The 21,321-nt window shown below is 35.8% G+C and overlaps 1 protein-coding gene across 1 annotated transcript; it reads right to left on the bottom strand.

Annotated features, from left to right (window-relative positions):
• Positions 1-481: 481 nt before the first annotated feature.
• MYCT1 (MYC target 1) lies at positions 482-20,443 on the bottom strand. The gene is made up of 2 exons (XM_040238713.1): positions 20,268-20,443; positions 482-3,110 (listed from the first exon to the last, which is right to left on the bottom strand). Exons 1-2 carry the CDS (start codon positions 20,440-20,442, stop codon positions 2,599-2,601), a joined length of 687 nt encoding a protein of 228 aa, XP_040094647.1. The 5' UTR covers position 20,443; the 3' UTR covers positions 482-2,598.
• Between the last annotated feature and the right edge of the window lie 878 nt (positions 20,444-21,321).

Genomic DNA, 21,321 nt, shown 5'->3' with positions numbered 1-21,321 from the left:
ACTGAACTGAACTGAGGGTAGATCCTCAAAGTTCTCATCACAAGTAACTAAATGTGGCTGCAGATGTTAATTAGAATCGACTATGGTGATCGTTTTGCAGTACATTCATATATCAAATCCTTATGTTTTACACTTAAAACTAATATAACATTAAAAGTAAATTATATCTCAAAAAGTTTATTCTCTAAAAAAGTTAATTAAACAATTCTGGAATTGTTTATCTAAGTGAGATAAGAATCTAAATTCATGTTTTTAACAAATAACTTATTTTTCATCTATATTAATTCATTAAAAATTCTGGTTTTTTCTTTGTGATCATACCCTTTTTCTATTATACATTATTAGATAAAACAAGGTTTGTGTCTCTAGAATAGTTTATAAAGAATGATTTTTTTCCATTTTTTAGAGAATGATCTTGATTAAGTTAAAATACCAAATAAACAGGAAACAGTCACAAGCTATTCAATAAATAAACTCTGAATCAAAATTGACATCAGTTTAATTTTATTTCATAATCAACTAAATATTTCAAATAAAATAATTACATTAAGAGAAGGCCTCCAGTTTTTGTTATAATTTCATGTTTTATACATTGCACATTTACAACATACTCATTTTGATCATTTCATAACTTGGTGAGGGAAGAGGTAATAATTCTTTCAGATGGTTAAATAGAGAGGATTTCTGCTCTCATTTTCCTTATTTAAGAGAGATGAAGCAGTTTTTACTCTCAACATAAATTCTACACAAAAACCATATACTTTGCTTACCTCACATATTAGATATTAAAGATGGCATACAAGCAAAGATAGAGTTGAATGGCATCACTGACTCAATGGACATGATTTCCAGCAAACTCCAGGAGATAGTGAGGGACAGGGAGGCCTGGTGTGCTGTAGTCCATGGGGTCCCACAGACTTGGACACGACTTAGCAACTGCACAGCAACAAGCAAAGATCTCTTAAAATTTTATGTGGCTATAACTAAGTTTTTATTAAAAAAACTTACAACAAATTTGCCATCTTTCGAGCTTTTTTTCTCTTTCCTTCCTTTCTTCCTCTGTCCCTCCCTTCCCTCCTCCTTCCTCCTTTCAGGTATATTGCATTAGAAAGCATCTATTTATAGACATTTACTATAGACATCATTAAGCATAACTGTCCTTGAGGAACAGTGGAAAATGTAAGCTAAAAAAAAAACAATAAAGAAAATGCTATGCAGAATCTTTTATTGCGTAAATATCTATTACAGGATTGAATCGTATTCAGACTCCATTAGCTGGGACTGCTGCATTGCAGAAATTACCATGAGAGGACATTTTTCTTCACGGAAAATCCCAGTGTTCGTTGAAGAAACAGCAACATAAGCTAAATATTCAGAAACAAACCCCAGGTCGTCTGAGTAATAATTCTGGGAACTCATGTCCTTAAATGAAAAAGACCGGCCGGTCATCTCTGACCACTGAAGCTCTCTTCCTTTAAAAGGGTGGCTTCTTGTGGAGATGGACTCCTTGAATAACTGTCTGCACCAAGGACCAGCTGGCATAGTTTCATCTTTGTACAAAGACTCTTCACAGAAGCTGAGGTTGAAATCCATAGAGAAGTAAATAAAAGATGATGACTGACTGATGGGCCCATCCAGGAAGGAAAATTCTTCACGGCTGTAACATATAATTTGGATAACAGACTTTCTCTCTACTAGCCCTCCTTTATTTGTCTTTGAAGTTACAGAAAATCCTTAGGTAACAAGCTTTCCCCATTGCTAGATTTAAATGTAAGGAATAAAGTTTATCCCTTAAGAAAAATGTAAACTCGGTATTAGCATTTGTTTTTAGAGCAAATGAATTGGATTTGCTATTGTTTTTATAACAATATAACGAAAACAGTAAAGAAAGGTCAAATCATCAAGTGAGTAAATCCGAGGATTTTGCCTCAGTAAAGAGGATAACTATTCTTGGGAAAAGAACAAAAGGAGTTGGGGGAAAAATAAGTGTCAGAACTGCACTATTCTGTAACACTCACTGAGTTCAGCTTTCTTTGCTTGATTTCCTCACTTGTCACAAATGAGTAAAATCAAGAAACTTTAGAATCTCCTATGTTCCATCATTTTATGTCCATAAAATCACTAAAAATCCAAGATTGTCAAATGATTCACTTGTCTTTCTTAAGAAAGTTAAACTAAAATCCCTTAAGACAGGAATTTTTTAAAGTTACACAGTAATTTTTTTCCCCTTTATAGTCACATTGGACATTGAGTGAAAATTGTAATCCACAAAAATCCAAAGTTTTTGTTTTAGTCTAAAAGACATATATACTGTATCCAGTTGATTCTTAGGTAAGAATCACTATCTTTAAAAATTCCCACGTTGAATACAAAATACATAAATATATAACTATTTTGAAAAATATTATTTTTGTGTGTGAGACAAAAAAAAAAAAAGAAATCTGTTTTACATTGTGATGTCCAACTTGTGTGTGCATATTTCAGCTTAGAAACTCATCTGGCATTTGGGCCATGTCCTCAAAATTCTGTTTTGCCTATTTGTAACTTCCCTTCAATAAAAAACAATAAAAGAAAGAAACGAAAACAGAAGCACCCTACTCAGGAGTCCGAGAAAGCCTTTATGATGGACTCATAGGCAGGGGGTGGTGGTGGTGAAATGCCAATCCGAAGATTGTTATTGGACCAGTGGAAATCTGGACGGCCCAGGCTGTGGGAAGTGTTGATGGTGGAGGAGGTAGTGGATGAAGGGAAAGTCACCAGCTGACTCTCAGTTTCCACAGGAAGTGGTGGGCATTGCAGAAAGGGGTGGAAAGTTGAGCCCCTGAAACTTGATTTTCTTGGAAAGGAATTGGCTTGTTCCAGGGAAGCTTGTCGCTGGAAAGTGAGGCTTGCCAGGCTGAGGTTGCTTCGACGTTCACAGCCACTGTGGCGATAAAATCCGTTTCTGTTGAGGCCGTGGGTATATGAAGATCTGGATCGCCGGCTTGAACTCCACTGCGAGATGGGGGCGCTGGCCCTTCTTCGAGACAAACAGACAGACAAAGCCCAAATAAATCCTCCGATTACAAGTACCGTTGCCACGGATACCGTGAAGGACATTATCACATCCTCTGAAACCAAGAAAACAAATAGGTAATATGATTTATAGATAGGTGTTCAACTAAATATACAGGCAAAATGCAAATGAGGACTATGGAATATTTGATTAACTTAGATTCTGGATTTGGGAGATAGAAGATGGTGTTGGGTGGGTATAAATAAATGAAGCTGTTAGGCTTCCATTTATCAAAGAAAAACAATAAAGGATGTAAAACGACATCTTTTTAGCCATAACATTCCACATTGCTTACAATATTTTCTTATCTTTAATAAATTAATAATTAAAAAGTCTCATATTTTGAAAAAAGGCTCTTCTTTATTGAGCTCATAAATTTTTATAGTTGCAAATATAATCCAAGGATTACTTCCTTTTGAATTACAGTAGTAACCAATGTGCCAAAAATCCATAAAGAATTTCACAGTCACATTGACTTTGCCTTTTCCTCTATCCGCTTTCAAATCCCCCACCAGTGTCTCCCACCCTGCAGGCTGCATGATGCCTCACATCCGTTCTCATTCTGAGACAGGAAGTGCTGGGCTAGAACCATCTGGAGGGTTGACTGATTTATGTCTTATTTCCAGAACGCCTGGACTGTCACCTTTATCTTTCACTCATTGATGGCATGAGCTATGCAGACTGCTGAGCTCTTTCTTGCTCCCCAAGCTGGTTCTTGCTATTATCATGCCCTTGTGATCATGAAATTCCTATCCCCTGAACCTCCATAGAATCTCTGCTATACACCAGTATCCTCCAATTCACAGAACTTGTCCAGATTTCCTGTTGTAAGGAGGGAAAAATGCCTTTCCCAAATACCTTATTGCTTCTTTTTGTGAACTAAAAACATTCTTGAATAAAACTAGGTAGCAGAGCCCTGCATTAACTGGAAAGACATGCTGAATATTAGAAGACCCCTCTACCCGTATCATCCACCACACACAGACACACACACCCATGATCTAACCCACAACCCATATTGATTTTCACACTATCCTAAAATCTGTTGTTCTCACTCAAATTCCATACATTTCAGGATATTTCCCCCTGATGCCTGGATATAATTTTAGAATTTTCTATTTGGAAAACTCAGTATGTGCTGAATTTTAAATACAGTCAACCTACCAACTGAGTATGGTTCATGAAAAAAGACCAGCAGAAAATCCATCAAGCTGACCCCAGCCCAAGTTGCCCACCTACAGAATTGTGAGCTAAGTAAATGGGGTGGATTGTTACACAGCAAAAGCTAATTAATTCAGGGTTCCAAACTCAGCTCTATTCCTAACATTCTGTGTGATTTTTATAAAAATTTATTTAGACTCACTTATTTTATTACTTTCTTCAAATAAAGGAGTTAGATTTTATGATAACAAAAGTTCTCTCCAGTTTGTTAATATAGTCTATGACAGTATGCACCAAATCTATAATATAGAAATAACAAAACAAGCCAGTATTAATAAAAAAAAAAAGGATATTCATTGTTCCTTAATTTTTGGATCTATTTTAGCATCCTTCTATCTTATATTGTCATGTTTTTCTCCTGTGGAAAGACCATATTTATTATATCCAATGTTTACAGTTATCACAAATGCTTGTATCAAAATCTCTAAAACAACTCTTCATGTCAAATCTAGGCAATGAATTCTTTACAACAGGAAGATGACTTCTGAAATACAAGATGATTTATGGCAGATCTTCTAGACTCAGGATTGTTCTTCAAAATTGTCTCTCATCTAATATTGAGTCATGGCCTTAAAGGGAAATCTCTTGAGACTGGAGTTTTATAGAGTTAGGCTTTATTTGGAAAAAGCAATAAGCACCGTCAGAACCTAAAATTAGCCTTATCGATAATACAGTAAAATTACAAATTAACTTGTAACTATCAGTGCCCCCAAATATTCAGAACTCAAAAAGGGAATTATAGAAAATCTGGGCTGCCAACACAAAGAGACCATGTAAATCGGGATTTTCCAAAGTTTCTTCTGAAAAACAATAGAGGACAACAAGACGACCAAATAAAAATATACAAAACTATGCTTTCAGCATAATTAGAAGACACAAATATCCAAACTTCAATTTATCTAAAAAATAAATGATGGAAAATAAAAATCAATAAATTATCTCCCATACTTCCACCATGTTGTCATGGAGAAGAAGAGCAATTCTGGAAATACTATAAAAATAAAATGGAAAGGTATTTTGACCCATTAGCACGCTGACCACGAAAGGGACTTACAAGTGAATATAGGAATGAGAAGAGGCAGAGTCCTGTCACAAAAGGATCACACATTTTATGATTCTACCCACAGGAAATGTCCAGAAGACACAAACTATATAGAAAGAAAGTAAACTGGTGATGGTCTAGGGCAAGGGGGTGAGGTGGAAGGGAATGGGAGGGACCTCTAAGTTGGGACAGGATTTCTTTTTGAAGGACAGAAGTGAAGGTGAAAGTCATTCAGTCATGTCCAGCTCTTTGCAACCCCATGAACTGTATAGTCCATGGAATTCTCCAGGCCAGAATTCTGGAGTGGGTAGCCTTTCGCTTCTCCAAGGGATCTTCCCAACCCAGGGATTGACCCCAGGTCTCCCGCATTGTAGGCAGATTCTTTACCAGCTGAGCCACTAGGGAAGCCCAAGAATACTGGAGTGGGTAGCCTAGCCCTTCTCCATCAGGAAAGCCCTTTTTGGAAGGACAAATTGTTCTTAAATCCGATGTTGGTGGTGGTCACACAACTCCTATAACAAAACCATTTAATTGTATGCTTTAAGTGGGGGAACTATATGGTCTGTGAATATAGCTCAATAAAGTTGTTTAAAAAAAGAAAGAAAAAGACAGGTGCTTTTTGGAAACCACACAATGAAGGAGGAAAGAGGCAAGACTGAGGGGAAACTGGAGGATCCTTCAAAACAAAAGAAAATTTAAAACAAAGGACATGCAATTCCTCCCAACTCCATTCGCTAAAAGTTAAAGTCAACCAGCAAAAAGCAACCAACCAAACACACACACACACACACACACACATGCACACACAGTCAGCCAGTAAAAACACCACATTTTGCTACCCTGAGGAAAGGATGAACCTAGAATGACTCAGGTTCTGGTGTGGGCAAGTGAGGGTGGATAGGCGCTTACTAGTATCGTTTGTCCAAATAGGGAGGTAATGGGAGACTGTAGAACTGGGGCTGGAACTGATATTAGGAAGATGTTGAGTTTGCATGTCCTGGAGTGTATATTAGGGAATTCAGGGTTAAATAAATATGGAGTTTAAAAAGACGCAAAATTCAGAATCTTCGTGCTGCAAGAGAGTTCAACTAATCAAAGAACGCACTTCTAAAGAAACAAATGTGTTTACAGAAGTGAGTTGACAACAAACTTCCAGCAAAACTAGAATTTAACAGGTGGTGGAGGTCAACACCAGGGAAACACAGAAGGGCTAATTAGGATGGCCCACAGAGACAAGAAAGGCTACTCACACTGAATCAAAGTGAGAAAAGACTTTTAGGGAGAAGTGATTAGCAACCAGGAGCCCCAGAGAAATTTAATCAATTCATTTGTTAGCATATAAAGCACCCACTAGATACCCAGTACTGCTAAGTACAGATAGAGCAGGGAAGAAAATAATCTGTAGTGGCGTTAACATTCTAGAAGACTTAAAGTAAGAAAAATGCCCTTTAGATGGGACAGTGAGTGGGTCATTGGCCACTTTACACACAGTAGGCTGGGGGTCAGATGATGGAAAGCCCTGAGTACTTCTCCAAGAAGTTCACCCTCTTCCCTGTGGGGCAAAGAGGCTTGAGCAGTTACCCGTAGGAAGGATAAAGATGCAGCTGGTGTTGATATCTGTGGTAGACTGAAAACAGAGAAGCAGGGAGGAGAGGGAAACAATGATTCGAACATGAAATAACAATGGCTTAATCTGGGAAGCTGTAGTAAGAATAGGAAAGAATCTGATCATGGGAGTCTCAAAGTGAAAAGAATATAAAAATTATTCCATAGTATCACATCATCTAATGTCCTAGAGATAAGACATTGAGGAGAAAAATGGTGATAAACTGAGGCTTAGAAGCTCTTGCTCCTAAAATCTAAATAGTAATGTTATTTTACAGTAGTAATTTGATAATCAGATCAAATTTTAATGTTTTAGAAATTCTATCATCTGCTTACTTTATATTTACTTGCCTTTGCCATTTTATGCAACAGTAGTTTATCAGAGAATAGATTTACTAGATAAAATTTTAATTTGTATTATAACCATTGCATCTTTCCTTGAAGTTTTGTGTTGTTTATAATAGCTATCTAAATTCTGGATTTCACTGAAAAATGTTTCCATTGTTCTTGTAAGAGAACTAAGTAAAAATCATGAACTACTCAAATACTTCATAAAACCCAGTCCTTTGTCTTCTTCCAAATAAGTATGTGAATCCAGAAATTTTACTAAATTCAGTTCTTTTGTTAAGAAAAATACCTAATTTTACTATATTTCAGTGAGGTTTAGTAATCTTTGTTCTTGTGAGGTATATTGCACATAATTTGAATAATTTATTGTGCATTATTAAGTGGTCGGTTGTCTCTGGAAGAGTTTATGCATTAAGTAGTTTATGCTCCAGAGGATCCATAAGTAGATTACCATGATAAGCACTTTAATCAAAGAATATGAATAAAGTCACTCAGAGATTCTGTCTTTCTATTTAGAATGGATGAATGAAAGATATACTATGATTCATTTTAATGTTATTGTGTCTTTGAGTAGAAAAATAATGCATTAAGTTGAGACTTAGTTGGTAAACTGTAAGATCCTAAATTTAAACTTCTGTTATTCTAAATTAGAAAGGTTTCACTAAAACTAAGATCAAGAAAATTTTGATGTTGGAATGAACACAGTTTACAAAATGCAACCCTATTTTTATTTCATTATTTTGGTAAACAGTAATATGCATTTGTAATTTGATTAATTTAATGTAGGGTCTTGGACACTATTTTAAGTGTATTACATCCCTTAATTGTCAAACAACCCCAATTAGGGAAAAGCTCTTTATCTTTGGTGTGTTGTAAGAAAATATTAATCTGAAATGAAAAATTTGAAATGCATAGAATTGTATTGATTTAATACCAGATTTGGTAGCCAGTTACAGATAGAAATACTTGGAGGAAATGTGGTAAAGCAGTGTTATATATTCTGCAATTACATTTCTGAATCAACAACCTCCACCGGAAAATTTTAAATATCAACAACTTCAGATATAGAATCAGAGATACAATGTTTCAACTAAAACTCTTGCCTCAGCTCAAACTCTGAGTTTCTTTTATATTGAAACAGAGTCGTGCTTTCAAATTGTGATGCTGAAGAAGACTCTTGAGAGTCCCTTGGACAGCAAGGAGATCGAACCACTCAATCCTAAAGGAAATCAACCCTGAATATTCATTGGAAGGACTGATGCTGAAGCTGAAGCTCCAGTAAATACTTTGGCCACCTGACATGAACAGCCAACTCACTGGAAAAGACCCTGATGCTGGGAAAGACTGAGGACAGGAGGAGGGAGTGACGGAGGAGGAGGTGGCTGAATGGTATCACTGACTGAACGGACATGAGTTTGAGCAAATTCTGGGAGATGGTGAAGACGGGGAAGTCTGGTGTGCTGCAGTTCACGGCGTCGCAAAGGGTCAGATGTGACTTAGCAACAGAACAAGAAGATTTATGCTATGGGTGTGTGTGTGTCTGTTAGTCACTCGGCTGTGTCTGACTGTGATCCCATGGACTATAGCCTACAAGACTCCTCTGTCCCTGGGCTTCTCCAGGCAAGAATACTGGAGTGAGCTGCCATGCCCTCCTCCAGGGGATCTTCCCAACCCAGGGATCAAACCCAGGTCTCCCACATTGCAAGCGGATTCTTTACTGTCTGAGCCAACCACTGCACATAAATAAAATATTTATTTTAATAATTGAATATTGACAACCAACACTAGTCAGGGCACTTTTGCATTCACTCAGGTATGACATAAAGTGAGAAAATAAATATTAAAGTCTATGAAGCATTGGGTTGGCCAAAAGGTTCATTTGAGTTTTTCCATAAGATATTACAGAACACCCAAGCAAACTTTTGACCAAGCATGCTCTTGCTTTTGTGTATAAACCTGTGTAACCACTAGAGTCTGATGGAAGATTCTGAATATCTCAGTATATAAGCATGCATAATAGATGAGATAAAGAGACATACTTACTGTATTTCAACTAAATGAAGCTAAAATCTTAAAATTCCATAAAAGCATTTAAAGTTTCCAGGAGTTCCTTAACATCATCTCAGTGCATATGCCCTCTGAGCCCTTCTACCACAGCCTCTTCAGACAATGTGTTCTAAAAGATTAATCTATAGCCAAAATTAGCATAAACTTCATTTCAAGAAAAAATTAGAAACTTTTAAAATGTAAAACCAAGGGGAAGCAATTTTACTTCAAGTAACAACAATTATAATGCAACTAAAAAGATCAAATGATTGCTTTAAAAATGACAGATCTCCCTTTAAAGGAAAAAAGAAACAAACTCTAACATTAGTAAGGCATAGCATATAACTTAAGTGTTATCCTATTTTATAACTTATGTCTATATATCTACTAAGGGGCTGGCACATTGGTCCTCAAAGAACGACATCCATTATTACTAATGGATGTATAGCTTTCCTGTGTCATTTGACTCTTCCTAGTCTAATAATAATGATCACTATAGTGCCTTTCAATTCTAAGATTCTAATATTGAATCTGGTTTTCGATAAATCTAATACGTACCTAAAATTCTGGCCACTGCTATCAAAATTTAGTAAACGTCACCACCTAGTGGCCTTGAGTTGAATTGTTCTAATATCTGAACAGTGATTTTATCTTTGACAATAGAACATTGATCAATTCACAAAATCCTTTGCAATCTTAAGAATCATTAAGCTTAGCTATTACTGAAGGAGACTGTGCTAATCTTGGTACCCTAGAGAATATAGCAGGATGGTTCAGACAATAAGATTTTGGCAAAAATTGTTTTTAGGAATAATTATATTGAAGGTTTAGAAAACTTAATTACAATAATTTAAACAAGAGCAAGCATTTCTTATGTGTATCTCATCTCCCAGAAAATCCTACTGGGTCTATTGTCAGAACGTATCCAGAATTCAACTTCTCATTATCTGGTCTGCTACCTTCCTGATCCAAGTCAACATCATCTGTGACTTGGACTATTACCATAGCCTTCTCTCTGGTTCCTGCTTCTCTCCTTGCTCAGTTCTCAGTTCAGTAGCCAGAGTGAGCCTTCTAAAGTGTTAGTCAAATCACATCACTCTTTTGCTCTAAACCATTCATTTCTTTCTAGCAATCAGAATCCAACAACACATTAAAAAGATCATACACCATGACCAAGTGGGCTTTATCCCAGGGATGCAAGGATTCTTCAATATCCGCAAATCAATCAGTGTAATTCACCACATTAACAAATTGACCATATGATTATCTCAATAGATGCAGAGAAGGCCTTTGACAAAATTCAACATCCATTTATGATAAAAACTCTCCAGAAAGCAGGAATAGAAGGAACATACCTCAACATAATAAAAGCTATATATGACAAACCCACAGCAAACATTATCCTCAATGGTGAAAAATTGAAAGCATTTCCCCTAAAGTCAGGAACAAGACAAGGGTGCCCACTTTCACCACTACTATTCAACATAGTTCTGGAAGTTTTAGCCACAGCAATCAGAGCAGAAAAAGAAATAAAAGGAATCCAAATTGGAAAAGAAGAAGTAAAACTCTCACTGTTTGCAGATGACATGATCCTCTACAAAGAAAATCCTAAAGACTCTACCAGAAAATTACTAGAGCTAATTAATGAATATAGTAAAGTTGCAGGATATAAAATCAACACACAGAAATCCCTTGCATTCCTATACACTAATAATGAGAAAGTAGAAAAAGAAATTAAGGAAACAATTCCATTCACCATTGCAACAAAAAGAATAAAATACTTAGGAATATATCTACCTAAAGAAACTAAAGACCTATATATAGAAAACTATAAAACACTGATGAAAGAAATCAAAGAGGACACTAATAGATGGAGAAATATACCATGTTCATGGATCAGAAGAATCAATATAGTGAAAATGAGTATACTACCCAAAGCAATCTACAAATTCAATGCAATCCCTATCAAGCTACCAGCAATATTTTTCACAGAACTAGAACAAATAATTTCAAGATTTGTATGGAGATACAAAAAACCTCAAATAGCCAAAGCAATCTTGAGAAAGAAGAATGGAACTGGAGGAATCAACTTGCCTGACTTCAGGCTCTACTATAAAGCCACAGTCATCAAGACAGTATGGTATTGGCACAAAGACAGAAATATAGATCAATGGAACAAAATAGAAAGCCCAGAGATAAATCCACACACATATGGACACCTTATCTTTGACAAAGGAGGCAAGAATATACAATGGAGTAAAGACAATCTCTTTAACAAGTGGTGCTGGGAAAACTGGTCAACCACTTTTAAAAGAATGAAACTAGATCACTTTCTAACACCGCACACAAAGATAAACTCAAAATGGATTAAAGATCTAAATGTAAGACCAGAAACTATAAAACTCCTAGAGGAGAACATAGGCAAAACACTCTCGGACATAAACCACAGCAGGATCCTCTATGATCCACCTCCCAGAATTCTGGAAATAAAAGCAAAAATAAACAAATGGGACCTAATTAAAATTAAAAGCTTCTGCACAATAAAGGAAAATATAAGCAAAGTGAAAAGACAGCCTTCTGAATGGGAGAAAATAATAGCAAACGAAGCAACTGACAAACAACTAATCTCAAAAATATACAAGCAACTCCTGCAGCTCAATTCCAGAAAAATAAATGACCCAATCAAAAAATGGGCCAAAGAACTAAATAGACATTTCTCCAAAGAAGACATACGGATGGCTAACAAACACATGAAAAGATGCTCAACATCACTCATTATTAGAGAAATGCAAATCAAAACCACAATGAGGTACCACTTCACACCAGTCAGAATGTCTGTGATTCAAAAATCTGCAAGCAATAAATGCTGGAGAGGGTGTGGAGAGAAGGGGACCCTCCTACACTGTTGGTGGGAATGCAAACTAGTACAGCCACTATGGAGAACAGTGTGGAGATTCCTTTAAAAATTGCAAATAGAACTGCCTTATGACCCAGCAATCCCACTGCTGGGCATACACACCGAGGAAACCAGAATTGAAAGAGACACATGTACCCCAATGTTCATCGCAGCACTGTTTATAATAGCCAGGACATGGAAACAACCTAGATGGCCATCAGCAGATGAATGGATAAGAAAGCTATGGTACATATACACAATGGAGTATTACTCAGCTGTTAAAAAGAATACATTTGAATCAGTTCTGATGAGATGGATGAAACTGGAGCCGATTACACAGAGTGAAGTAAGCCAGAAAGAAAAACACCAATACAGTATACTAACACATATATATGGAATTTAGAAAGATGGCAATGATGACCCTGTATGCAGGACAGCAAAAAAGACACAGATGTGTATAGCGGACTTTGGACTCAGAGGGAGAGGGAGAAGGTGAGATGATTTGGGAGAATGGCATTGAAACATGTATAATATCATGTAAGAATCAAATCACCAGTCTATGTCCGATGCAGGATAGAGCATGCTTGGGGCTGGTACACGGGGAGGACCCAGAGAGATGTTGTGGGGAGGGGGGTTCATGTTTGGGAACGCATGTACACCCGTGGTGGATTCATGTCAATGTATGGCAAAACCAATACAGAATTGTAAAGTAAAATAAAAAATAAATTAATTAATTAAAATAAATAAATAAATAAATTAGTGGAAGGTAAAAAAAAATAATAATAAAATAAACCATTCATTTCTCCCAGAGTATAATAAAATGTAAACTCTCCCAATCGCCTTGAAGTTCCACCTTGATCTGTTCCCTGTCATCTGTCCTCCTCACTACTCTTCCACTGGCTCATTCATCTCCATTTGCACTGCCCTGTTTGCCATTCCTTAAACACATCATCTGTGCTCCTGACTTAGAGCCTTGTGCGATTTGTAACATATTCCTAAAACTCTACTCAGCTGTTTACATGGGTGACTTCACTTACATGTCACCTTCTCACTGAGAGCTACCCTGACCACCCTATTTAAGGGTCATCCTGTCCCACCTCTGATGTCTAACTGCCCCCATTGGGTTTTTTTCTTTCTTTCTATATTACTAGAAACTAGACTAACTGGATTATGAGACAAATGAAAAATCTGGAAGATTTGGAAATAGTTTTGATCAAAAGAATAAGGCATAAGTCATACTATGAATGTAATTATTCAACAGTACTGTTAGAGTAGAAGGTAAGTTAAAATATGTTCAGAAGGAACAGGGTAGACCATCACTTTCTGTGTGTGATAAACCAACTATATCAAACTTCTGGGACCAATTATAAAATACAGATCAAAAATATATATTTTAAAATCTCGGTGTAGTCTTTAGGGGGCTTCCCAGATGGCACTAGCGGTGAAGAACCCACCTGCCAATGCAGGAGACATATGAGATGCAAGTTCAATTCCTGGGTCGGGAAGATCCCCTGGAGGAGGGCTTGGCAACCCACTCCGGTATTCTTGCCTGGAGAATCTCATGGGCAGAGGAGCCTAATGGGCTACAGTCCATAGGGTCACAAAGTGACCTGGCTGAAGTGACTTAACTTGTAGTCATTAGAGACCTACCCAAACTGCTAACTTGAGGGAGAAAATTTTAAGAGAAAAGGAAATCTCTTATCACAATAATCTGTAAAGAGAGGGAAAAAGTCTGAGTAGAATTCTGTGAAATCTCTGTAGGTCTGGAACACAAAAACTGGAGTTCAGGTGATACCAAGGAAGGTAGACTTTGGGAAATATTCTAGACTCTAAGTTGGGTTTCCAGAGAGCTACTCCCTAAGAGTAATAGCAAATAAGGAAAAAAGGAGACCTCATAAAGATAGAAATACAGTTAACCCTTGAACAACACAGGTTTGAACTGCACAGGTCCACTTATACGTGGATATTTTTTCAATAAATACATAGTAGTGATTTCCTCTGGGGATGATGTAAACAGGGTTGACTAAGAAGTGCCATTATCATTAGGGGACTTTTCAGGTTGGAAATAATGTTCTATATCTTTACTGGGCTTTGGGTTACTCGGGTGTGTGAGTCTTTATCAAAATTCAGCAAATATTCAGTTATAGTCTGTGCACTTCATTTTTTGATCATTTACACATTTTATTGATGTATGTTTGACTTTCAAAGAAAAAAACTAAAAATATTAAATTCTTGTTAATACTATAAATGCTAAATTAATTGGGGGGAAGCATACTGATATCTTCAATTTTCTTGGAAATATAAACTAAGATTGGTTGATAAAATGAATATTATAAAAATGTTAATAGCATAATCTAGCAGTAAGTATATGGATATTCACTGCAAAATTCTTCAATTTTTTTCTGTATATTTCTTTCATAATAAATTTTAGAAAAGTATATGAGAGAAGGTCATGAACAACTTTAAGGCAACACATTTAGAAATTTAATTCAAATGGGCAAATTCCTACAAGACACAAACTGCCCTAAAGTAATCAAATGATCAGTAGGAAATCTGAATTATCCAATACTGTTAAACACATTGACTTTTCACTTAAAACCTTCTTATTAAAAATACTACAGATAATTACACTGGTGAATTCTTTCAAACATTTAAACAATAAACAATGCCACTCTTACACAATTTTTTCCAAATAATAGAGTTTTTTCACTTCTTAACCTGTTTTAGGAAACCTGCCTAACATTGATACCAGAATCTGACAAGGCTTTTGTAAGAAAAGACTACTATAAACAAATTTCTATCATTAACATAAATGCAGAAGTTCTAAAGTCAGGAACCTATTAAAAAATTACATTCTTCTAGGCTCTGCCTCATCCTACTGAGCCAATCTCTGAGCATGGAGTTCAGTGAGAGATGAATCATGAAACTTCTGTCTGTGGAACTGAGATACAGCAGTTTTAAAGACAAGCGTTTATAAACACTTGTCAATCAAACTTCCTAGGTAACTGATATAAAGCAAGTAATTATCAGGCTGTTAATATGAAATGTTGCATAGATGTCCAAGAGTTTTAAAATACAAGTTAAAAATACATATTTGAAACATAGTATTTGTTTACTATTTGGGAAGAGGGAATATAAAGAATATTGTTGGGGAGCATTCCCAGCCCATAAGCTTTCTCCCTCCTCAACCTCTCTAGAAACACCCTTCTTTCATCTTCTGGGGTAGATCCCTAAGTGACATATTTTTTCTCAGGTTATGAAATAAAGTTTTCAGCTATTAACCAAGGTTTGCTGCCCTTGACAGCACTTGATTGCCCAAGAAATCAATGAACAATCCTCCCTCTCTTCAATTATCTTGGAGAGGATTAGGATTGTTACCAAAGATGCACAGAAAAAAAAAAAGAAAAAAAAAACGGTGGTCAGAATTACTAACAGGATTATTAAATACTTAGAAGATAGTCTTGAAAACAAATTGTTTTACTCCAATCAGCAGACATTGTGAAAGACACAAGAGTGTTTTGAGTTTTTTGTTTTGTTTGTTTATTTGTTGCAATTTCAAAATACTGAGCACCTAAAAGACTCAAGAACATAGCTTTTAATATAATGAACAGTGCTGGAAAAAGGAACTGTGGTCCTCGCATGAGTCATGCCCAGGTCAACTTGGGCTGCTGTTTAAATACCACAGACTGGGTGGCTTCAACAACAGACATTTATTTCTCACATTTCTGGGAACCAGGATGCCCAGCATCCAGATGCCAGCATGACCAGGTTCTAGTGAGAGCCCACACCCTCATCTCAGTGCTAGCACACAGATGGAGAAAAAACACTTATCTCTTTCTCCTATTATAAGGCCATTAACCCCATCATGGGGGACCCACCTTCTAATTTGATCCTAATGAAGCCTCGAAGGCCCTGTCTCCAAATAACATTGCATTAGGGGGTTAAGGATTCAACACTGAGTGGGGGTGGGGACTTAAATATTCAATCTGTAACAAGTAAATTTTCAGAAGCAATGTGAAGAGGAGAAGTTTTGGAGACCAAAAAAGGGCTATGCATACATGTGACCAGTGAGGGTCCTGGATAAGGGGCCATTACTCCATTTCTGCCTGTGAATGAGCTACAGATTTGTTTAGGGAATCCCAGAGAAATTGATATCCATTTCCAACTTCTTGGGATCCAGATGGGAAAGATGATAAACCCCTTTGAGAAACTCTGGATCCCTGAAAAGCAGAGTAAGGATGAGGAAGTATTGACATTAGTATATCCAGATCTAAGGGTCTTATATACAGCCCAAATGCCCTCAGATCCAAGGTTACGAAAGAGCATTCAATATTGTTCTGTGCCAGCTGAGACAGATGGAAAAGAGCCAATAGACTAGAAAGGAAAAATCATGCCATTAGCAAATGTCGCACAGATCATCAGATTTTATGGTAATAATCTTCAGCAGTAAAGGCAAGAAAAACGGGCAATGCCCCTAAAGCAGATGAGAAATACACATCAGTAGAGTCAACAGAGACCAGAACTTGACCAAGAACCAATAGCCCTCTGGTTCCAATACACTTGACAGCCCTGTCTCATCCCCTTTCCAGCTGTAGAGGAAAGTAAAGAGGGAAGTGGGGAAGCTTGAAGTAACTAAATTAAAAATAATTAGGTTAAATCAGATCTCCTGTATTACAGGAAGATTCTTTACTTCTGAGCCACTAGGGAAGGCCAAGGTTAATCAGGTCTCTGTACATGGAATTCTCCAGGCAAACTTTTACAGTATACTATAATACTGGAGTGGGTAGCCATTCCCTTCTCCCGGTAAACTTTTACACTAACAGCCAAAACTACACAAATCTCTCTCAAGTCATTCAGTTCTCTGCAAACGGCTTGTGTATTTTTAACTTCTGTATATTTGTTAATAACATTGTTTCCTGATTTTCCTGATATTCTCAAACCATGCCATATTTATCTCACAAACACTAGGCACATTGCCTAATATACAAAGAGTGGTCAGTCAATGCTTCTGAGTAAACTAGTGAACTGGATAGATAAACAGACAAAAGAATGATTTAATAAGATAATATAAGAAATATGAATGACTACAATATTCTTCCTAGAATTCTCTCCCTATTTGAACCTTGTCTGATTTATAGAAACAGGTAAAGCCTCACTTTTTTTTTCTAAAAAGTATTTAGGGAGCAGGTGTTTCAGACAGTGAAGAATCTGCCTGCAATGCAGGAGACCTGGATTCAATCCCTGGGTCAGGAAGGTCCCCTGGAGAAGGGAATGGCTACCCACTCTACTATTCTTGCCATGGAAAGAGGAGTCCCTCAGACATAGTCTATGGTGTCACAACTTAGGGACTAACACTTTCATTTTTCTAACTCATAACATTCATTGCCATTTTACTGAATATTATCTAGCGTTATTCCATAGCAATATAGACATATGTTGCATACATATGTTTGCAAAAGTGTAATCTTCTTTAGGACAGACATTATAGATTTGATGAGGATTAAATCAGGTGAATAAAGGTAAATTCCTAAACCCATAAATTCTCTAATTTTTCACAATACTAGCCAAAACCACACATGGTAAGGCAAGAAGTATTACCAAATGGTCTTATTTAGGACTCTAAATACGAAAAGACTAACCAAGTTTAATGACACTTGTCTACAATTTCATTAAAGCAGAGCGCAGCAAACTTTAACAGGTTATGTTTCCTGTTGCCTTCATTGGGATTGTTTATAGGGAAGGGAAATGCATGAAAGACAGCAAAAGTGAGAAATGCGAGTCTTCAGCTGTGTGGTCAGGCCAATTTTATCAATCGCCTTTGCATTAATTACTGTCGTGTTTGTACAACATTTAATAAATTTTACCGGGTGATTATCAATAAAATGTAAACTATCATTATTGGTAATAACCTGGTATCTTTATCTAATTTTTCAATATTCTTTAAAGTAAACCAGGGAAATTACATTTGGAAAGCAATTTTTTATGCAGCCTTAGCATAAGTCTGGGAAATTTGTATGGTTTGATGTACAAGTTTTGCTTTTCTAAACTGTTCTTTCCCTATCTTCTGAATTCAAAATGCCAACAAGCAGACAATTGATTTTGGAAGCAATAGACAATGCATTGCACTGCACTTTGCAGGATTTTCAAATAACATTTTTTGTGGAGACAGTGGACATGATAGATATCAATTTAGACATAAAAAGGAGATAAAAATTTTAAAGGTCAACATTTATATTTTAGAAAATTTTTACATTTCATAGATCCACATTTTTGCATTTTACACTTAATTTTTTTTTTAGCCCAGAAAATAATGGGATCTTCTATATATTTTCCCCACATCATCAAACATTATAATATTATATCTGCATAACATATCTGTTTGGCTTTGTTAATGCTTATCAAAGTAACACTCCCCTTCCTGGTTTTCATTATTTCCATCTATTTTCCATTGTATTCACAAAGTAAGATAAAGAAACACTCAGAACTATCTTTGGAATAATAAGTTTGAATTCTTTCTTAAGCATAGATTTCTATACTAAAAAAATATGATTGTAGGATTGGTAAATTGCCACTAAATATTCCATTTTTAACTGGGGTTATTTTATGACTATGCTCCATGTTTTAATCAGTGGATAATTATTTTTTCCCTTAAATCTTTACATAGTCTTGAAAATTTTACTTTGGTCTGAAAAAGAAGTTGATTTGGTAATTTTGCAGTAAGAATTACTTTTCAATAATTTATACAACATTTTTGCAATGATGAATTTAATGTAAACACATTCTCACTATTTTTTAGCATGTGTTTAGCACATTCACTTTCTCTATGAAGGAGGACAGCAAACTAACTGTATTGTAAGAAACCCATATAATTAACACTCTCACAATTCAGACTTGTCATTTGGTGTAAGTAGAATAACATTACCAAAAGCTATTCTTTACAATATGCAAGTACAATTTACTTTCTTTTTCTTAATTCTTTAAGAATTACAATAGGATATATACTAATATCTCTCATTTTCAGACATGAAATGAACATAAATGTTGATGGTAAAAAGAGAATTCATTTCCTCCATGAAAATTTCTGTGATGGTGGAAGACCAGGTAGGTGGTTGGGGCAGGCGGCACCCCTGCCCATCTTTCTTTTTTTTTTTTTCACCTGAGAGCTCCCCAAACATACCTTGGAATCACAGCGGAAAGTGTTAAATAGTTCCCTTGGGGACGTGATCTCTTCATGAACTCCATTATCTCCTTTAACATTTTTTTTTCTGGATTTAACCCAACTTCTCCCTTTATTTTTTAAATTTCCCTAAGCCCAAGCACCTGCATCAATTTCATGTCTCAGCCCTTCTTCCCTGAGTCTTCAGCCTTGGAAGACATGGATTTTACCTCAGCTCCTTTCTGTTGCTGCTGATTGACTAGAAGTTGTGTCTGAACCCAGCCAAAACTACCTTTGTATTGTTCCCTTTTTCCCTGTGATAAGCTTTCTTTATAATGTTATTTGTGATATTATTCCCACTTAACTTGTTCTGTTACAGTTTTTCCCTCTAATTTCATAATATGATTTTTTTACTTGATCATGTCATCACATTCCTTCAGTACATTTATTATTTAGATTCACTTTGGAAATTAAAGAATATAACACTGACAGTGTAAGTTAAAATTAATCTCTGTAGAAATTCTTAGTTTCATTAAATAAGATACATAATCTGTATAACCATAAGACAAAACAATTTTCCAACAAAATCCACATGAGTATTTTCTAAACAGCAATGATTTTCATTATTATTTTCTAATTATCATTTCTTATTATTTTTTTATTATTTTGTAACACCAGCCAAAATCTTGTTGCCCAGATTCCACTTCAATGATTTCACAGCCCACATTACAGACATTTTACATGAACACATTTTTTTGTACTAAATCTATGAAAACATTAGGTCGTCAACTTAGAGTAAGCAAAATGGCTCAGGGATTTCCAAGGTTTTAATCACCTCTAGGTAGTACATTTCTCTACATTCTAATTTTAAATTAAAAACAGCTAAAGAAAATCTTACCCCAAAAGTTTTCTGGCCATGGGCTCCCTAAACTTGTTGTGTTATTAGCCATAATATCCACAAAGAATAGAAGAGAGAAGAAAAGCCAGTGTGTCCAGAAGAAGAACTTTGAGTCTGTGTCTTTGTAGTTCAGCAGAATAAATTTCACACAACCTCTCATATACTGGGTTTGCATGAAAGGAAATAAGTGTTTCATGTTTCCTGCTTTTATACTCAAATTAGCAACTGTTTTTCTTATCTTGGAATTCCACACAGTTCCTGAGACACAAAACAATTTCCTTCTCGTCATTTCCTCAGCTCAGTTGCTAAGTACCCGCCTTTCCCCCACCTCCAAACTGCTTTGGAGACATGAGACTTCTTTTCTGTCCTTTCCTCATCTCCTACTGACATGTAGAGGATGATTTCAAACTCTCAGCTACAACACTTTGGGTTTAATTTGTGTTGGATAAAGAAATAGACCGGGGGGAGAAAAAAAAAAAAACTGCCTTGCAATGTTTATAATATAGTTTAAAAACTATATTTATATAGTAAGTTGGGGGTTGGGAGGAACTCTTCAGAAATCCATAGTCTGTTCCAAAGCAATTAATTTTATCCAATACCTATTTTTTATAATTCTCAGTTACTTACTAAAATTCTAATGTCTTTGGCTCTATTTTGCATATTGATTTTGAAAAGGGAATTCTTGTTTTCATAAATACCTCTAAAATATAATCTATATTTAATTTTTTAATTTAAAGTGGTGTATAAGTATGAGAAAAAATTTTTTTCTATATTGATGGGGCCTATTTAAAACCAATTAGGGGAAACCTAACTGTAAACATTTAATTACCACAGAATGTTAAGCACTGCGTTGTAAGGAGTACAAGGATAACTGTTTTTCTTCATGATGAAGTGATGACTTTGGTACTGTGTATGAAAGTATGAAAATAATTGTACCAATTGGAGAAAGAGTAAGACAGAAAGCAACATCAACAAAGAGAGGAGTTATGACAACACTGTGGGTATTCTGGATATCACAATCCAGAAAATGGGTAAATGGGCTTTGAGAAAGAAT

Source organism: Oryx dammah, unplaced genomic scaffold (assembly GCF_014754425.2).
Source record: "Oryx dammah isolate SB20612 unplaced genomic scaffold, SCBI_Odam_1.1 HiC_scaffold_4, whole genome shotgun sequence".
Taxonomy (NCBI): Eukaryota; Metazoa; Chordata; class Mammalia; order Artiodactyla; family Bovidae; genus Oryx; species Oryx dammah.
Note: the sequence above shows the minus strand (reverse complement) of the source record. Positions and strands in the feature narration are given on the sequence as shown.